General features: G+C 57.5%; 2 protein-coding genes across 4 annotated transcripts in view; both read left to right on the forward strand.

The window, feature by feature from the left end:
• PRKCB (protein kinase C beta) overlaps positions 1-7,981 on the forward strand; it is a 129,615-nt gene extending 121,634 nt beyond the window's left edge. For 2 of the 3 annotated variants that reach the window (XM_040591830.1, XM_040591832.1), the window contains one exon: positions 1,173-2,526. In XM_040591830.1, coding sequence (XP_040447764.1) covers positions 1,173-1,331 — 159 coding nt within the window. In that variant the 3' untranslated portion in view covers positions 1,332-2,526. Of the gene's footprint in view, positions 1-1,172; positions 2,527-6,689 lie in introns of those variants that run through there. The other variant, XM_040591831.1, reaches the window with a different exon arrangement.
• An 8,743-nt stretch (positions 7,982-16,724) lies between these two features.
• CACNG3 (calcium voltage-gated channel auxiliary subunit gamma 3) overlaps positions 16,725-19,398 on the forward strand; it is a 32,833-nt gene continuing 30,159 nt past the window's right edge. The window contains exon 1 of the mRNA XM_040591716.1: positions 16,725-17,113. Within this exon, the coding sequence (XP_040447650.1) occupies positions 16,903-17,113 (211 nt within the window). The 5' untranslated portion in view covers positions 16,725-16,902. The remainder of the gene's footprint in view (positions 17,114-19,398) is intronic.

Consider the following 19,398-nt stretch of genomic DNA (forward strand, 5'->3'; position numbering starts at 1 on the left):
ACCTGTTATTAGCTATTGCTATTATTATTAAATCATGACTTGCTGCATGGGAAGTTACAGGACCCTTGTTTTGATTGCTAAGAAAATTAAATAAGGCATTTGGCATGTATTCCTGCTCCTGACCTCCCCCTTGCGCTGCAGAGACTGCAGCGGAGCCAGCCAGATCCTCAGCTGCTGCCCACGGCTCCTGCTCCACAGCAGCCCAGCAGCAATGGATGGGTGCTGGCCGACGCCGTGAGGGTCTGGCGGTCTCGGGTGCTTTCCAGGCCCCACAGTGCCACGCCAGCCAGGACAGTGGTCACCAGATGCCAGAGCTTTTGGTTTCCTCTCTTGCCTGGCTTTGGTGGCTGCAGAGAGCTCACCGGTGCTCCTGGAATCCTGCCCTGCCTGAAGTAGGAGCTGTCGTTGGCTGCCTGCAGAGGGGCCAGAGAGAAAACGGTGGCTGTGGGCAGGGTCTGCAGGGGCAGCCAGCCTTGCCCAGTCGCAGTGCAGAGTGCCGGGGTGCCGAGTGGAGAGCCCGGCTGGCGGGCAGGAGTACCCCACTTCCCCAGCTCCCGCCTGCCTCAGCCGAGCAGCGCCCCAGGCACCAGCACGGACCGTCAGGGTCTGATGGGCATGTGGGGAAGGGATGGAGCAGCCCTGGAAATTCCCATGCACAAGTGCCTGCACTAAGATTTCAGCCAGCAGCAGTTTACAAGAGCTGTGCGGAAGGTGAGAAGCCCTCTCCTTGGGCAGGAGCAAGGAGAAGCCTCTAAGCGGTCCAGGCATGACGAAAACTTCCCCCTCGCGGGGAAAGCGAGATGACCGAGCAGGTGAAGCCGCAGGGGTCTTTCAGAAGCAGCTGCCCTGTGCGTGGCGTAGCCCAAGAGAAGGTACAGTGCTGCGTGTAGGCAGGGAACGACAGCAAGTAATTGCACTCCCATCTCATTGCTCTCCTGCAATTACTTGCCATGGCACAGCCGGAGGGTTTTGCAGGTCTGTGGCTGTGCCATGAGATAACATCGCTTTGCAACTAACAAAGCTCATACGTATTTTGCACCTTTTTCTTTTCTGCCACTGCTGCACCAAGATAAGGGGCGGCGGCGTGTGGCGAGGATGGGCGGGTGGCTGCAGCCGCATCCCATGCGCTTCTTTCTCCACCCACCATACGTTCTTTTCTTCCCCTCTCATAGTGTGGACGCAATGCTGAAAACTTCGACCGGTTTTTCACTCGCCATCCACCCGTCCTAACACCTCCTGACCAGGAAGTCATCAGGAACATTGACCAGTCAGAATTCGAAGGATTTTCCTTTGTTAACTCTGAGTTTTTTAAACCTGAAGCCAAGAGCTAAGTAGCTGTTTAGATGTCATTCCTGCATCTCTATCATCCAGTCCCAACTGCTGTTGTGGTGACATTTTCCATTGCAAAACTTGCATTCATGGTTTTCCTTTAGCACTACTACTAGAGTGACCATATTTCAAAGCCAGAAGTGTCTTCACGTGACTTGGGGCATGCCTGAAGGGCGGGTGATGCGCGGTAAGCGCTACAGATGTGCTTTTATGACATTATATTTGTAGAAAACGAAACCAGTTCATTGGCTAATGGAGGTAAAATGGAGAGGTGTAAGCTGTGGCAATTAGGAGAAATCTCAGCATGTGCTTTGCTTCCTGCTCTTCCCTTTTTGTAGTCTTTTAATATAATCATGAAAATGTAATGTTTAGCCTTAGTGGCAAGTAAGTGTTTTTAATGAACCTTACCCCAGTGTGAACGTGTACCCCGCAGTGCGGGTGCTGCCGGCCGAGCCTCTCTGCCAGGACGGAGCAGTTGCTCCCGATGCCGCCTCCCTTGGCAGCACTGTCCTGCCGTGCTGGGACCCCCCGCAGCACCCCTGGCCGCCGCAGCTCCGGGCCGGTGGGGCTCTCTGCGCTGGGCCTGCAGCAGCAGCAATGAGTGATCGAGGAAGCCAGGTCTGCTGTCTGCAAACATTTCTCCTGATGGTGCAGTTGCTCAGGAGTGTTTTTTTAAATCAAAAGAGGCATATCCAGTTTTAAAGGGATATGAAAGAGCTGTTGCAGATGCTTTTGAATCCATGGTCACCCTAGTAAATACCATGCAGCACCGGTTCTCATAGCAAAACTTTTTCTTTTTTTTCAAATGCCAAAGCAATTGATTGAGTTTGTTACCTGCGCTTTAAATGTGTCAAAAGTGGTATTAACACAAATGGGATGCTATTTAACTTTGAACAGTGTTGTGAATTCTGATATGAATCTTGTAAAGAAACTTGTTTCCACTAATAGTCCTACTTTAAAAAAAAAAAGCAGCTAGGTATTTAAATGGCCTAAGTTTTGTTTCAGGCATCAAAGAAAACATTTCAGGAAGGGTGAATTTCTCTTGAAACAATAACTATTATGCAGCTTCCTTTTATACTCTCCTGCAGATGTTTGTGGGCTGTCACTGTACCAATCTGCTTTAAGTTGTACTGTGCCAATTTTTTTTTTTCCCAATACTGATCATAAAATAAAAAGTGAGAAATAATGTCAAAGAAACCTGCATGTGTTTGGCAATAATGAGTTTCTGCAGTTCTGGGCTATCAGAGACGCCAGGAGCGCCAAGAGTCAGGGCTGCACCACGCCGAGGGCTGGAGGCTGCCCTGGCTGCTCGGGGGTGCCGGTGCAGGGGCACAGGGGGTCCCCAGAGCTCCCGGCAGAGCAGCGCAGGCAGCAGCCCATATCACCGCGCAGCCTCCTGCACCACCGGTGGAGCCGTGGCCCGTTCGTCATCTGCAGCGTTTGTCCCCAAACCAAGGCACGACGTACTGGAAACATCTTCCAACTGGAGAGCAAATGCCTGCGTGTCCTCTGCACCAGCTCATGCAGCACAGCCGGCGACCCTGCTCACTCGTGCTGCTCAAATACGGACAGGGAAAGGAGTTTCTCTCCGATGTCCCTTGGATGAAGGATGATTTGAGGTATCGGGATGGTGCTGCCGAGGCGAGCAGAGCTCTGCCACTTGGGGATCTCTAAATGCCTTGAACAGAGACAACTGCGGTATGCGCTTCAGTGTTCTGGAGCCTGCAGAGGCGAGGCTCTCGGCGAGGCAGCGCCGTGTCGGTGACTCAGCGCCGTGCCTGTGCGCTCTCAGAGGAGCAGTTGTTAAAAGCAATTGGCAGTTTCAGCTAAAGAGGGATTACAGGTTCCTGTGAACCTCCCTTCTCCTGAGCACATGCAGAATTTCCCTTCTGTCTTTGGAAATCCACTTCTGCTGAGTTGCTGTGGTTCTGAACGCTGCAGGATTGCTCTGAAAGGCACCGAACAGCAGCACCGGCAGCAGCTGTTCCCTGGCGTCCGCTGCCCGTGCAGCCCCGGAGCTCGACCATGGGGAAGGGGCTCAGAGGCAGCGGCACTGGTTGGGGAGGATTCCCATCCTCTGTGGTCCAGGCACAAATGCTGTTCCAGGCCAGACATTCCCAGTCACGCTGCCCTGGGCATGCGGGAGCCTGGAGTGCCTCTGCCACGCTGTCCCTCCTGGGCTCTTCGCCACCTCCCAGAATCAGTTTAGCCCTTTGCTGGAGGCATTTTCAGCCTTGAATTTCCCCTGCCTTCCCCTCTCTCTGTTTACCAGATCCACGTAGCCGTTCCCTGCCAGCTCCCAGGCTATTCATCATCTTTGACAGAGGCCAAATTGCCACCAATTTCAGACAAAATTCAAGGTAAGAGATGATCAAACTCTACTTTGCTGCACTCACAGCTGGGCCCTCCTGGTGCTGTGCTTTCCTGCCGAGCCCCTGGAGGGAGGAGCTGGGGTAGGGGGAGCTGAGCTGCTGTGAGCCCCCTCCCAGGCACGTCGCAGCCTTTGCCAGAGCTTTCTGCCGCTGAAAAGCAGCAGGAGGTTTTGCTCACCCGGGGGCTCCCAGGCTGAGCGCTCACCCTCTCTGGTGCCGTTTCATCTGGTGCCACTCTGACGGGCTGAGGACTGCGGTGGCAATTTGCACCAGTGGCACATGTGGACATCTCATTCCCCTTTGCAGCATCCCACAGCATTCCCACTTAGGAGAAGCTCCTGGCTCGGTAGGATGGTGTTGTCTTGGCTGATGTTGGTTCAGGTGGATGTAGTCTTCAGGCACCATCTGGTCTGCTCAGTGTCCCTCCAGGAGCGGGGCAGGAGCCTGCTGCCACCATCACCTCCTTCCTTCGGCACGTGCTGGGGCCGCAAGAGAGAGTCCCTGTGCAACCACTTCAAAACAGCCTCTTCGCAGCGAAGGGCACTGCCTCTGCTTTTCCATGGCCCCGCGGCAGCCCCTCTCGTCCTAGGGGGGACGCTGCTATCCACCGAGGAGGGCTTACACCTGCATTTCAGCTCCTTCACCCTTTGCCTGGCAGGACGCTGCACCTGGAGTCAGCTCCTTCACTCTGTCTGCCCATCCCCATTCCTGCTCTGTGCCCCTGGATCCGCATCATCTTCCTTCTCTGTGCTGCGGAGAAGAGCCCTGCGGGGACTGCTGCTCCCGCGTGTCCCTCACCGAAAGGAAGGCAGAGACCCAGCCCCTGCTTGGGGACAGGCTGGGGCCGGCAGGTCACGATGCTGCTGCCCTGAGCACCACTGCACATTCACAGCTTGCTGGCTTGATGGCACAGCCACATCCTGGCTCTTCTCCTGGCTTTTCCCTCCTTGTCCCTTGAGCTCCAGCCGTGTTTTTCTTCTCACCTCATCTCCTCTCAGCTGTCCTTGGCTCTCTTTGTTCTCTGGCCTTCCCCCTGCAAGGCTGATGCCATCCTGATGGGATGCCTTCTGCAACAAACAACAAACGGAGTCTCCGAGCAGCCGTGGAGGTCCTGCCCCACTGCCGGCCATGGGGCTTGTCTCCAGAGGTGTGGTGTGGTGCTCCTGGCTGTGCCCAGCTGGCAGGAGGGCAGGGAGGACCTGGCTCTTCGCTATATTCTGGCCTGGCTCCTCGAGGCATGAAGGTGCTAATGGCCCTGCCCCCAGCATCCCCGGAAAGCAGCAGCTGGTGGGATGAGAGATGCTGCAGTGAGGACACAACATATTGCCTGGCAGGTGCTTCATCGGTGCAGAGCAGCAGGGAGGATGGCCGTGGTGGGAGGGAGCGGGCTGGGGGCACAAACTGGTTCCACTGGCAGCTGGACACTGCATGTCCAGTGAGGGAGCAGCAGGTGCAAGCACGGCGGAGCCCCTGCAGCTACCCCTCGGGGCCCTCTGGCATGACCTGGCAAAATGAGCCAGAGCTGGAAATCTCTCGTAGCAGAGTGCAGGCCAGCTCCTGGCCCTGCTCGAAGGCAGAGTTGGGGACAAAAAGAAAAAAAGACTGTTTTGCAGGTTTCTGCAAGGCACCAAATCTGTGGCAGGGTCATGCCAGCGTCAAATCAGAGCAAGGTCACCTCCAGCATGGAGTCAGGGGGTGGCTGCAATTGCCAGTGAAAATGAAGCCATGGTGGAAGGTGCAGTGCTCCCCGGTGAGGCTGGTCCAGGCATGGGGTGATGCTGCGGGGTGATGCTGTGGGTCTCCCACCCGTCACCCCCCAGCAGCATCAGAGCACCATGCGCAGCCTTTAGAGGTAGTTAGACACGCGGGGAGGGTGTTTCTGTGCTCCTTTCTTGTTTAAGCTCCTACACAGAGACAGGGAAAAGAGATGAGGAAGGTCCCTCATCCCCATTGCACATTCCCAGCCCACGGGCAGCCTGGCTGCTCACACCGCTCAGCATCGCAGGGAGTGGGACATCCCTCCGCTGCCTTTCTTTACTGATGAAGGATCCTGGGTGCCGATATTGTATCTTCAGCGCTTTGGTTTCCCATTCAGCCACGGCACATAACCTCCCACAGCCAGAACATGCCTTAATTGGGCATCCCTGATACACACACACACAAAAACGGCCCAAGCATTCCCAGCTGATGGGCTCTGCAGTGCTAATAGGAGGTCGCCAGCGCTAACCAAGACAATAACTTTCCTTTTTTTACCTTTTTTTTTTTTATTACTAGTTTTTTTGGCTTGGATGTAGCTGTGAAGCTGTTCTTACGAAATCAAAATGCTGAAAGGTTGCATATGTGGAATTTTCATTCTTCAAGGTTTTGAACTACTGTATGTTCTATATATAACCCTGGAGCAAATCACATCCTCAAATCAATAAAACACTTTTGGTTAATACCATATCATAGCAGAAATTTTTAAAAAGTCAAGCTTAACGCGAAAGGAGCTCTTACAGCTGATCATTTCGTGAAAGTTTTGAAATGGTGTTGAATGTTTGCTTCCATTTTGAGGCATGTTGCTTCCTCCAGGCTCCTTCCTCCTGTGTATTGTGAGCCTCCGTTTGCAGTGGTGGTTGTGCATGCTGAGAAACCGCAATGTTGCTCTCTCTCGCAGTGGCCAGGAGAGGAGGGACGCTCGCCCGGGAGCGCCGTGGCCCTCCCCAGCACCCCACGTTCTCATTGTGTCCCTTTACTTTCTGGTTGTGTGTTTCAAGCGCGTTGAGCGGGTACTGTTCTGTTCTCACCCGCCGAGGGGGGATGCTTCTGTCGTACAGGGGCTGCACTGCCTGCCTGGGTGGCTGTTCCTCGTCGGCAGCAGCTTGAGAAACCATGCAGAGGTCGGGGGTGCCGGCACGACGCCAAAGGACAGCACCCTTGGGTGCTGCCACCGCTCGCTCGCTCACGCTCCCCCTTCCCGCCTTTAACTCTGTCCTTTCCATTTAACAGAAAGACAAACGAGACACTTCCAACTTCGACAAAGAGTTCACCCGGCAGCCGGTGGAGCTCACGCCCACGGACAAACTCTTCATCATGAACTTGGACCAGAACGAGTTTGCTGGATTCTCCTACACTAACCCCGAGTTTGTCATTAACGTGTAGCTGCGGCGCTGCGGCCGCCCGCCCTCCGCCTCGCAGCCCGAAACTCCGATCGCCTTGTACATACCGACACTAGTCTTCCGGGATTAGCAGTGCAGACATACATACCCTCATGCAAAACACGCCGACCGCTTGTTTTAGGAGGCCTTTCTATGTCTGTGTCACTTGCTAGCTTGGTTTCCCTAGCTGGGGATGTTTGGGGTCCGAGTTAGCAGTCAGTAACACTTCTAGGAACTATAGTTGGTGGTGACTCATAGAGTTTTTAAACAGAAATAGACCAAACTGCTACAGTCTTTGTAACTTTTGAAATCGGATGCTGAGATTCCGGTGACCCTAGCTACTCACAAACCGTTTCTGTTGAATGCTAAGCATGGTTGATATCTTAAACCGTTGTGCTGAAGCTTGCGATGACTGTGAGCTTGTCTTAGAGGAGCCTTTTGTTCAAGACATGGATACATTTGATCAGTGTGGAAAAGTCTGCTTATAGACATATATTTTTAAATGCATTGTATATACCATCAGCCTGGCTCACCGAAGCCGTCCTCCTCCCTCGCCTCCCGCAAGCCCGCGCCTCGCCATACGGCCTTTCCTACACTCAGGCATTGACTCCAAACGAATTCCATGCCAGTTCTTGTAAATCAGAGCAAATCTTTTTCTAAGTGAAAGGTGGGATTTTGTTTTTTAACATCTGGAACAGTTTGCAGTTTTGATACGCTCTGTCAGCACTCTCATAAATCTTTCTCCTGTTTTTTCACAGACACTGTCGAAATTTAACAGCTCTGTAAAGGATATTAATATTCTACCAAAACAAAACACATTTATATTCTCGGTTTACAATTTACCAACTGAAAATATGCCCGCTGCAAAAGGGCTGTACTGAGGGCTATTTATAAAGGTAACTTTTCTACTTTACACCCTCTGCTATTCTCTTAAAGGCTCAAACCCCATGAATTTTACAGGCATCTTGATTTAACTGATTTCAGCCAAAATTCCTGGGGGTTTTATTCAGCACTCCAGGACCTTCTGCATCATTTAAAAAATTCTGGATCAGAAGAGACAATTCCAGCAGCTGTTTGTAAGGCAGAGCCGTGTCAGGCGTGCAGCAGCAGTGCCAGGCGGGTGGGCAGGCAGGGGCAGGCAAGGATAAGGGGCAGGCAGAGGCGGGAGCAGGCAGGAGCGAGCAGAGGCAGGCAGGGGAAGGCAGGGGCAAGCAGAGGCAGGCAGGGGAAGGCAGGAGCAGGCAGGGGCAAGCAGAGGCAGGCAGGGGAAGGCAGGAGCAAGCAAAGGCAGGCAGGGGCAAGCAGAGGCAGGCAGGGGAAGGCAGGAGCAAGCAAAGGCAGGCAGGGGCAGGCAGAGGCAGGGGCAGGCAGAGGCAGGAGCAGGCAGGGGCAAGCAGAGGCAGGCAGGGGAAGGCAGAGGCAGGAGCAGGCAGGGGTAGGAGCAGGCAGGAGCAGGCAGGGGCAAGTAGAGGCAGGCAGGGGTAGAAGCAGGCAGGGGAAGGCAGGGGCAAGCAGAGGCAGGCAGGGGAAGGCAGAGGCAGGGGCAGGAGCAGGCAGGGGCAGGCAGGAGCTGGCCAGCAGGGGCTGGGTGGTGACTCCTGCTGCTGTTGGGTTCGCAGCAGGATGAGCCCCAGGTGTGAGCGTCCTTCGAGTCACTGGCTGTTATCCCTCTTACTGCACACCAGTTCAGTTGTTTTGCAAAAAAACCCCCAACCCATGTGTGTGTTTTCTGAACCACTACCAGTTCTAATGTAAATACACGTTACTCTGTGCCTATAGGGGAAATGGGGGTGGAATTTTATGAATCAGAAAGAATCCTATAAGGGAAATTCTGGTTTATAGATCTTTTGTAAACACCAAACTCTACCTTTTGAAATTATTTTCTTCTTTTATTGATTCATTGAGGAAAAAAAGGCTGCAAGAACCTAAAGCTGCCGTCCCGCCTGCCGGGAGCCGCCAGCCAGGTGTCTTTGCCCCGCTACTGAAGCGCAGGCAGGCAGTGCCCTGCGCCTGCTGGGGTGTGAGCTGTGAGCCCCTGGCCTTGGGTACTGACCTGGGCTGGAGGGAACAAACCAAAACCCAGAAAAACTGCAAATTGTGCCAGATTGCCAAGAGGGTTTACGAGACACTCTGCATCAGACGAAGCCTCGTGCATGGGCTAGTGTCTGGTGAGGGCTCCCGTAACCCCAGCACACGTTTCGGAAGACGTCTCGCCATCCTCTGCAGACCACAGTTAATGTTCAGAGCATGTATGTTGCCATAACTTTCGAACCTGTTGCTGCAGAATTAGTATTACTTCAGTGGTGAATGTTTTTAATTTCCGTATCTTCAGCGCTGAAGCCGCTCCCGGGGTCTGTCCAGGATGCCGCTGTAAGGTCTCCCGTGCCGAGGGGCACCCCGGGGCCATGGTCACATGCAGGGGCTGCTGCGGGGGGACTTACGTCATTTCTGTCTGGGACTTGTGTGTGTGTGTGTGTGTGTGTGTGTTGGGGTGACACTTCTGCATGGAGCAGGCATTGCTGAGCCGCGGGGCGAGCCAGGCAGCCTGGATGGGGCCATGCTCAGCTGTGCTGCAGGGCAGCTTCAGGGGCAGCTTTGGGATCTGCAGGGTTAGGATCTGTGCTCCAGGGAGAGCTCAGCAAAGGCTAGGTCCTGCCTACAGAATTCCTATCTGGAGTATTTCTGACATTGTCCATTCTGCTATTGCCAAACTCTTATTTCAAGGTTTATTTCCGCATGACCCGTTTCTTCTGTGGAGAAACATGTGATGGGATCTGCTCGGCCCTGCACAGATGCTGGGGTTTGTACAAATTCTTCCAAGGAAGGGCAGAGTGGCAGTGGTTGACTCACTGCTGTAATCTAATGACTTAATCTTCCCTATTGGATGGGGAAAGCAGTGCTTGAGGAAGATGCTTAGAGCTGAGAGGCTTCAGCGGAGTCCCGTCAGGCAGTCCCTGCATGGTCGGTGCATGGACGAAGCCCAGCAGAATGAGACCTGAGCGCTGCCAGCATGCAGTGCCCGCCGCCGTGTGCAGCAGTGCCATGCTGGGGGGCAAGAAGGCAAGGAGAGCAGTGGGTGAGAAGGAGAAGGATGCTCACAGGGTAGGACAGAGGAGACATCTCAGCCTGCAGCTGCAGAGAAGGCTTGCAGGGGGCACCGACTGCTCACTGCATGCTGGGGGGGAGGTTGGCTGCAAGGCTGGTGTCCCTCACGCTGAGCAGCCTGGCTGCAGGACTGGCAGCAGGGTCAGAGTGGGACCCAGAACTTTCCATCTCCCCTAGTGGGGGAAATGGAGGAGGCAAGACATGCAGTCACTCCACCTGCGAAGGACGGTAAGTCCTGACTCTCCTGGGCTGGATTACACCTGAGCACTGCAGGTAAGTGGGGTTCAGGCTGCCCAGGTGGTTCCCCCGAGGGTGGGATGGATCAGGGCAGCCCCCCAGCCCCGGGGCTGTGTTGGCCCCTGCGCTGCTGGTCGGGGGCTGACAGGCAGCACGGGCTCTGCAGAGGGGACCAGACCGCGGGGTGATGAGCACATGGGGTGGAGGCCTGAGGCTCCTGGAGGCGAAGAAATAACCGCTTGACATTTACACACCGGCATTGCCAGCACTTGCATTCAGACATACGCCAGGATCCCTCGGTGTGGGAGCAGAATCCCGTTCCTGTCTGTGGGGCTGCTGGGCTGCACATGCCGGAGCTCCCTGGACCTGCCCTAGTCCAAGACACTTGGACTTTGTGCCAAAGCTAAGGAGGGAGGACTGTGGCCATTTGTCCATGTTCCTGGTCTAAAGCACAGCCCGGCTTGAGCTGGGGGGCGGTGGGGAGGCTGTCGGGCACCTGCAGCAGCGGAGCACTGCCGGAGAGCTTGTGTGGCCCACGGGGACGCGGAGGAGCGAAGGGGGCGGAGGAAAGCCTGAGCAGAGACCCACCCGAGGTCAGGGGCAGAGCTGGGCTGGCTGCTGGGCTCAGCCTGGGAGATGCTTGGCACGGGCAGCCCGCAGGGCTCTGCTGAGGGCTGTGGGGCTCTGGGCAGGCGAGGTGTGTTGGGAGCTCTGATCTGCTCCAGCTCCGCTGCCCGGCAGCTGCACATGGATGTGTGGGTCACAGCCGGTGCCGACCCAGGCGTCGCAAGCCGCTCGGGGCGAGCCTGTGCTGGGGCTGTCGCCGCTGCTGCTCCCCAGCCAGCATGTGCCAGGGGCTGCCCTGGGGCCATGCCACATGCACATGGCTGGGGGGATCTGCTGTGCTGCTCTTGTCTCCCCTGGCTGGACATCTGAGCAGCTTCTCTTGATAAGAGAGCATCACTAAAGGAGTTACTGATCCATTAATCCATTTAATAAAGAAATGCAAGTTTGCATAGTGGCCAACCATATAGATAGTCGCAAAGCCGGCAAGATGAATGAGCGCTCTGGGCAGTAGATCTGTTCTGTTGATGGTGAATCCCAGAAGCTCTAATCCAAATGAAGAACTAGGGTGGTTTCTATTGCAGAGTGTGAGGATCTAGCTGTTCAAGACGTAGGGCTTACATCTGGAGGGTGGAACTAACTCATACTAACAAGTGCTGCAGCTTCTTTGCTTTTGCAGAAGCAGGTGAGCCACTGAGCCTGCAACAGCAGCAGAAGCAACAAGCATCTTGCTCCATGCATGGAAGTGTCATCCAAGCTGTTTATTTCTGATTACGTTCAAAGTGGCAATTAAGAAAAAAAAAAAAAAGAAAATGTTTATTGTTGAACAGTTTGTGTTTGTGAATTTGATTTCACCTGCAAGTATTTGATGACTTTTCTACATCCTAGACTACCTGCTGTGTGTTGTCAAAAGATTCTCATAAAGACCTCCTTTTAGATGGGCATATACTCTTTATTCTATTTGCTGCATGTATGAAAAAATAAAAAATATAATTTTAAAGAAATCCTGAGAGCTTGACTTCCTTTGCCTGCGAGACGCCGGTGGCGCGCAGGGGGAGAGCCGGTGGGCTGGGCGTGCGGTGGGACCCCCGGCAGTCAGCAGCTGGGTCTGGCTGTTGGCTGCTGGTGTGGTCACCCAGCTGGGCCCTGCCAAGCCCCTTGACAGCAGAAACACTGAGATGTTGCTGCTTTTCTGTAAAAAAGATGTGTATCTGTATGGCTGGAGAGTATTAGCAGGTGGAGCCTGCCTGAGTGCAGGTCCCGGACTAGAGACCCGCAGCTGTGGCTGTGCTTAGAGACATACAGACCACTGGGGAGGGAGTGGGGAGGTGTAAGCTGTATCTTCAGTTAATCACTATTTAAGTTAATTAATGCTACTGCAGATGCTCTTCCCACCATGCCTTGAGCACTGGTTCCTAGTCCCTGTAGGGCAGGCGGGGTGGTGGGGGCGAGCTGGCTGGCGCCGGGGGGGCCGGGCACCAGGCAGACCCTCAGCAGCACCTTGCCCATCCCTGCCCGCAGCAGCAAGGGTGGAGGAGCGGGAGCAGACTGAGGGTTGGGGCTCGGCAGATCCCCCAGCGTCTGCAGGTGCTCCTGAGGCTGTGGGAGGGTCCCCTGGCCAAGTGCACCATCCAGCAGTGTTCTGCCCGCTTGCACAGGGAGCTGCACAGTGTACACCCGCCTTTCTCCATCGAGGGAATTTGTTTTCTTTGGAAGTGCCCTTGTGAGAGCTGGTGAGCATGTTAGGAAGGGCATTTCCTTCTCCCCTTGGGGACTTCAGCTAAGCCCTCAGCAAGAAGATGTCCTCCTCTGTCCCAGGGGACGGGGCGATCTGCTGGGCCGTGCCAGGAAGGTGTCCCATGGCCCCAGCACAGGGTTTTGGGGTGGCTGGTCAAGCCCCTCCCCGATTCGCTGCTGTGCCCATCCCCAGCATGTCAGAAATGCTTCTGAGTGTCAGTTATCCTGGCTTGTGTAAGTGAAACATTTGGTTTTGTGACACCTTCCTTAATTATGGGAGCTAATGACAAAACCATTGTGACAAATGACTCAGCTTTTGATAGTGAAGTTAATTAATTCTGAAGTTAGAGCCTCCATCCGAGTATCTGGAAAAACAGGATTAAGAGGTCTGCTTACCCAGTGTAACACAGGCAGCAGAGACCCAAGTGCCTACGACACGCCAGGCAGAATCCTCCCCACTGCTGCAAGCGGGTGACCCGCTTGGAGTGAGGAGAGTGGAGGCCAGGCATCAGCACAGCATTTGCCTCCCAAGCCATCCCTCCATCCATCAAAGGCACCAGGAGGAACACAGCCTCATTAATGTTTGAATGAGTGACCAGAAGCAGCTTTGCATTAGGCTCTGACCTTCAAGAGCCGTCTCCCTGAAGCCATCTTTCATCTCTTTCATTTGCATTACAATCCTGTTTGCCTCATTATTCGTTATCCACTTCCTCTTCAAAGAATTTAAATCAAAACAATTAAATTGCCATGGGTCGGAGCAGCAGCAAACCTTTTATGGTGGCTCAGCACGGTCCGGCTGGATTGAGACTACAAAATATCTTTTAATCTACTGCTGTTTGTTCTTTTATTACTTCTGTGGTACCACGGCCTCGCAGAATCCCTTTGGTGAGCTTCCTCCATTCCCACCCATCCCATGCAGGCAGGCGCCATGTAAAGCCTGGTCTTTGTATGACCTTGGGGAAGGGATTCCCTCGGCTTCCCTCCAGCAGCCTGGGATTGGGATGTCCCCAGCAGGGCTGCTGGGATGGGGAGCTGCTGAACTGCACGGAGCAGCTGGGGGCACCCCGTGGCACCTGCATGACGTTTGCTGTCCTGTGTCATCCCTTTCCCTCTCCTGGACTAGTTTTGTCTACCCAGGGTATCCCTACAGAGAAGAAAACAAAAAGCAGATGCAACGGTGGGGCACGGCAGTGTGTGCGAAAGCAGGAGCATGGGCAAAGTAACATGGGCTTCAGGCTGCCGCTGCGCCGCTGCTGTGAGCGCATCCACCTGGGCATCCCGGGAGGCTGCCTGCTGCTCGCTGGCCCACGCATGGCCACTCCTGCCCCGCTCTGCATCTTCCCAGAGTAGAAAGCCTTAATAAGAATGGATTTCTGTTTCTCTCCCCTGCTATTTTTATTGCTACTAGACTGTCAGAAGGCCAGCAGGGAGCTGCAGAGCCAGTAGGCAACTGCACAAGCTCGCACCGAGTGAGCCCGCTTGTGCCACAGGCACTTGGGCTGGTGGCACGTACGGCACTGCTGGCTCATGTCACACCTGGGAGAACGTCCCCGAACTCAGCAGCACATCAGGCACCAGCCTCACCACTGGAGTCCTGGTAAAGCCAGTAGATTGCAGCCAGCATTTCCAAAGCATGTGCAGATATAAATAATCCCCTCGTGGGAGTGGGGAAGGATGAACACATGTGCCAAAGGCTCTGGAGTCCTTATCCCCTTGCAGCCCCTGGGAGCAGGGAAATGAAGACCAGGCAAGGCTGGAGCTCAGCACCTCACTGCATTGCTAATGACCTAAACTCGCCTTGTATCAGAGCCTCTCTTCCTTCAAGGAAAAAACCTAATCCAGCTAGGGATTATTTCTGACTACTTACTTTCTGTCACTTTGCCAATTTAAATGCAGCAGAGCTTTCATCGCTGGATTTGGAAGGACAAAGCCTAACAGATCTTGGTTTAGGACATTTTTGCCTGCAAGGACAGCTTTTTTTTTTTTTTTTTTTTTTTCTCACAAATTGTACAATCTTTGCAGCATAGGCTGGATTTTGTTATTTGTTTTTACTTTGCCCAACTCAGAAGGGTCCAGGTCCCTGAGCAGGTAGGCGATGGTGGATAAGACAGCGAGGAGCAAGGGGTGACCAGGGCTGGGGCCAGAGGAGCCCAGGCCCACAGGGCAGGGTGCCAGGCTGAGCCTGCCGGAGCACGCTGCCTCCCAGAGCCTGAGCGGCAAAGCGGGATGGCAAACTCCTGTGAGCTGCAAATCTTGGCAACCCCCCTGCATGTCCCCTGGGGTGGCTGCTCTGGCCAGAGCTCCGGGCCCAATCCTGGGACCGGCTACCCCATGCAAGGAGCGGTAAGAGGGGTGCAGGGCTTGGCGAGGGGTGCCCCTGCCACCAACCTGTGCAAGGCCCGGCATGATCCGACATGGACTTTGATTCTGTTTGAGCTCACTTTGTTAAAAGCCTAGGAAACGGTACATGTGCACTCTGCGCACACCTACACACACTATGTTAAAATAACACAATTAAGGCTGCAAAATCCCCCACTCAGAATGCAATTTGCAGCCCCTTCGCTGTAGGTGTGAGATATCTTTGCTGCCTCCTCCCCAGGATGCCTGCCTCTGCGCAGGATGGGGGCCGGGTGGGGTGCTGATGTCAGGCTGTGCCCCACGCTTGGTGGGAGCCGGCTGACAGGCGGTGGGAGCGGCGGAGGTGGCAGGACGAGGGAGTGTAATGCCACTGCTGAGGCAGCTGTCCTGGAGGAGCACGGTCTCTCCCGGCACCTTGCCCCGAGCTACCTTGGTGGTACCAGATCACTCAGGAGCAGCGTCCTGGTGTGGCCACACGGCAGGGCTCATCTTGGTGTCCAGCCTGTGACACCAAGGGGTGTCCTGTGACCATCGTGTGCCGATGCCACTACCAGTCACAGAAACTGGGCAACTATAACTTCTCCTCAAAAAATACACAGAAAAAAAAAGTCCTGTGGTTCAGCTCAGGTGGATGCTTCTGACCATGACTCCTGAGCCTCCATCCTCACTGTCACCAGCCAGTGCTGAGCCCGGCAGCTCTCTGGGAGGAGGTGCTGGAAAAGCTGGATCTGGTGCTGTGCACCCGGGAGAGCGTGGCAGATGTGCCCCTGCCTTCACCCTGGCTCTGAGCAGAGGTGGCAGGGGCAAAGGGCTGGCAGCGAGGCCAGGGAGCACATCGGTGGTCCACAGCTGAGGAGCACATCAGTCCGTGGCCGAAGAGCACATGGGTGGGCTGGGAGCACATGGGTGGGCAGTGGCTGGGCAGCCAGGGCAGTGCACACTGTGGGGGCAGGAGCACTGCGGCCTTGCAGTGCCCGTGCCCTGCCCGATGCCCCTGCACAGAGGGTGACCTGAGGGTGACGAGGCTGCTTAATTCCATACTCGCTCATTTCTCAGTGCCTGAGGTTTTTGTAACCTCCATGACTCCTGTTTCGGGGGGGGGGGATGGCTGGTACTTACAGCTGAGCGGTACCGGTGAGGAGGGGGCCGCTGGTGCCGCAGCGCATCGCAGCCACCCCCTCACCAGCGGCCCGAGGGCGCGTTATGGCAGCGGCGGGTGCGTTTCAGGGCCGGTTTGTGCGGCCGTGGGTCACGGTCACCCAGCCGCCGGCGAGTGCCTGGGATGCGGCGGGCGCAGCGAGGCGCGGGGAGCGCGGGTTCGCACTGGTGGCAGGCGGCCGAGGAGCGGGACGTGGACCACCCCCCAGGTACAACGGCCGTTTGCCGGCTCCACGCGGGTTGGGGTCTCCCGCGGCACCGGGCAGGGGAGAGCGCTGCTGGCGGGGGGGCCGTGCCCCCTCCGGGCGGTGCGGGCCGGTGCATGCCCCCCGCCCCGGGGTCTGCGGGCGCACCGGGGCTGTGTCGCTGCGCGGCTCCGACCCCCGCCGGCGGCCGCGGCTCGGCGCCCGGTGGCGGGGCAGCGGCTGCGGTGCCGGGGCGGAGCGCGGCGTATGGGGGGGGGCGCGTCTGGCGGGGTGGGGTCCCCGGGGGCACTCCCGGTGCCGGCACCCCGAGGTGGGTCCCGCGTCCATCCCGCCCCCGGGCCGGGCCGGGCCGGGCCGGGCGGGGGGCGGTGTCCCGGCGGCGCGGCCCCCCCGCGGCCCGCCCTCCGCTGCCCCCCGCCCCCGCCGCCCCCCGCCGATGCCTTGGCCGGGCGGCGCGGGGGAGGCGCCGGGAGAGGCGCCGCGCTCCCGCCGCGGGCGCACGGCGGAGCCGCTCCGCGCCCCGCCGCCGCTGGGGCCATGCCGGCCGGGCGCCCGGGGGCTCGGCGGCCCCGCTCCGCGCCGCCGCGGGGGCCCGGCTCGCCGCGGGCCGCGGGGGCATGAGGCGCCGAGCGCGGAGCGCGGCGGCGGGCGGCGGCGCCGGCCCTTCCCCTGCGAGCCGCCGCCGTAGGATGAAGCAGCATGAGGATGTGTGACAGAGGCGTCCAGATGCTCATCACCACGGTGGGAGCCTTCGCAGCCTTCAGCCTGATGACCATCGCCGTGGGCACCGACTACTGGCTCTACTCGCGCGGCGTGTGCAGGACTAAGTCCACGAGCGACAACGACACGAGCCGCAAGAACGAGGAGGTGATGACCCACTCGGGGCTCTGGAGGACGTGCTGCCTGGAAGGTACCGGCCGCCCCCCCTCCCCTCCCCGGCCCCGTGGGGGGGGCCCTGCCCGAAAGTTCGGGGGAGGGCAGGGGCTTCCCGGCCCCCCACCCCGGAGCCGGAGACCCGGGCCCCGCGTTGGAGCGGAGCGTCCCTCCCGGCCGGTCTGCCCCGCCGCCCCCCCCCCTTCCCCGGGCACCGCGAAACGTGCCCGCCGGGTGCGGGGTCCGGGTAGAGCTGGGCCGCGGGGTGCTGGGGACCCCCGGAGCGCGGGCACCAGCGCTGTCGGTGGGCATCCTCCCCCCCGGGCGTCCCTCCCGCCCCGGGCACCCCCCCCCCGGGCAGCCTCCCGGCGGCGCCGTGCCTGTGCCGGCGCCCGGGGAGCTCGGGGCTGAGAGGCCACAGGTCCCTCTCCCGGCCCCGGGGGCTGTGGGAGCGCGGAGCGCTTGGCGAGCGAAGCCCCTCAGCCTCTGCCCCTCCTCGGGTCTCTGCACGCACCGTGTCCCTGCCGCGGGGGGACCCGTCGCACCAGGTGTTTTTCGCTCCGAGCCCCGCGGCCAGTGCCAGCCCTTCCCCTGAGCAGCAGAGCGGGGCAAGGTGTGCTGCTGCTGCTGCTGCTGCTGCTGCTGCTGCTGCTACTGCCCCACCGCAGCTGGTCTCCCCCTCCCCCGGGGCCTGCACCCCACGGTTGCCCCACGGGCAGGTTCCACCTGCCCGGCCTCGGTGCTTCGCCCCGCGGCTTCACGCCTGCATCAGTGCCCGGCGGGGGGACCCGGCAGCCGCTGCCCCTCGGCAGCGGTGGCCACTCGGGGGGCGATCCTCACTCACAGCTGCTGGCTGAGATTCCGATGAGCAACAACAGGCTGTGCTGAAAGCGTGAGCTCGAACGGAGGCAGGTGCTGGTACCTGCGCAGCAAAAAATGGCTGGTGGAATCACGCTGGGCCTTAACTTTTAAAATTAGCGGCAGCAGTTGGTGTCCTGTGTACTGGGGGGTGGGGGGACCACCTGCCCTATTGTCCCGCGGGGCCTCGGGGGCATTGGGCTCCCCCAGCTCAGGAACGATGCCTCTGACGGTGGGGGCAAGCAAGCCGCAGCGGCCGAGCTGCTCCCTCCACATTGGAAAGTTCTCGGTGAGTCACAGCCATGGATGCAGAAATACCCTGTCTGTTCCTGGTGCTCGGTCCTAAACCCAGTGGAGTCAGTCGGAGCTTTCTTATTGATTCAAGGAGGGTTTGGATCATGCTCTAATTCCATAATAAATAATTTGAGATAATCTGTCTCCCCTCTTGGGCTGAGGGAGCCAAGGAGGCAGCAGCCAGGGCTGTGAAAGATGGGATCGCTGGAGGCATGAGTAATTTCCAAAATTCTTGGGTTTGCTGGCTGTATTTTTTTTTTTCAGCAAGTGTTTTATGTTTCCCTCACTGCGATAAATCACTGCTTTGGAAGGAGCTGGTGAGGCCCTGGTCTCCTGGGCACGGTACACTCAGGAAAGGGCTTAACAGTGCCACACCAGAGCTCAGAGCTGAATCACAGTCCCTCGCCAGAGCCCAGGCGCGGGGCTGGCGGCAGTAGGGCACGTGCCCGCCATGGGGCTCATCGCTCCCTGCTGCATGTTCTACCCCTGGGCCAGTGCTCCAACAGCTGCTGGGGCGGCTCGGCACAGTGCCATGCTGGTGGCGCTTGGCCGTGCTTGTGGCACAGTCAAGGCCTGGCACTGGGCACCGGCTCTGTCACCCTTTGCGTGTGCATGAGAGCGTGGGTGGGCAATGGGGGCAGTGGGGGGGCATGCAGCACCCCATCGGTGGCTGGTGGGGAGGGTCCCAGCCAGTGCTGAGGGTGAGCACCTGGTGCTGTGACAGTGCTGGGGGGACATGGTGGGGCTGCTCATTGCCCTCCTGAATTTTGCTGGAGAAATGTGCTGGTGTCTTGTGGGCTGTTAACTGATGCGATGCTGGGAAGGGAAAATTTCCCCCATCCAAGCTGTGCAGAGCTCACGCATGTTGCGGGTGGAGGAAGGACAGTGCTGCAGTGGGGGCTGAGGTTTCCCCCGCAGCCCAGGATCACTGCCGCAGCCCCCGGCCACTCTCTCTGCCAGCGTACCCTGTGCCGGGGGGGGGGGGGGGCGGTGCTGGGTGCCGAGCCCCCACACCCCATACTGTTACATGCAGCAGGTCCTGTCTCATTCCTGCTGGCAGGGCCTCATTGCGTCTCTTAATTTCTGTACACTCATATCTGGCTTGAAAAACGGACAAAGGTTGCACTTCATCATCCTGCGCCAGGGGTGAACATGGTCAGTTGAAAGAGC

This window comes from Falco naumanni, chromosome 4, assembly GCF_017639655.2.
Source record: "Falco naumanni isolate bFalNau1 chromosome 4, bFalNau1.pat, whole genome shotgun sequence".
In the NCBI taxonomy this organism is placed as follows: domain Eukaryota; kingdom Metazoa; phylum Chordata; class Aves; order Falconiformes; family Falconidae; genus Falco; species Falco naumanni.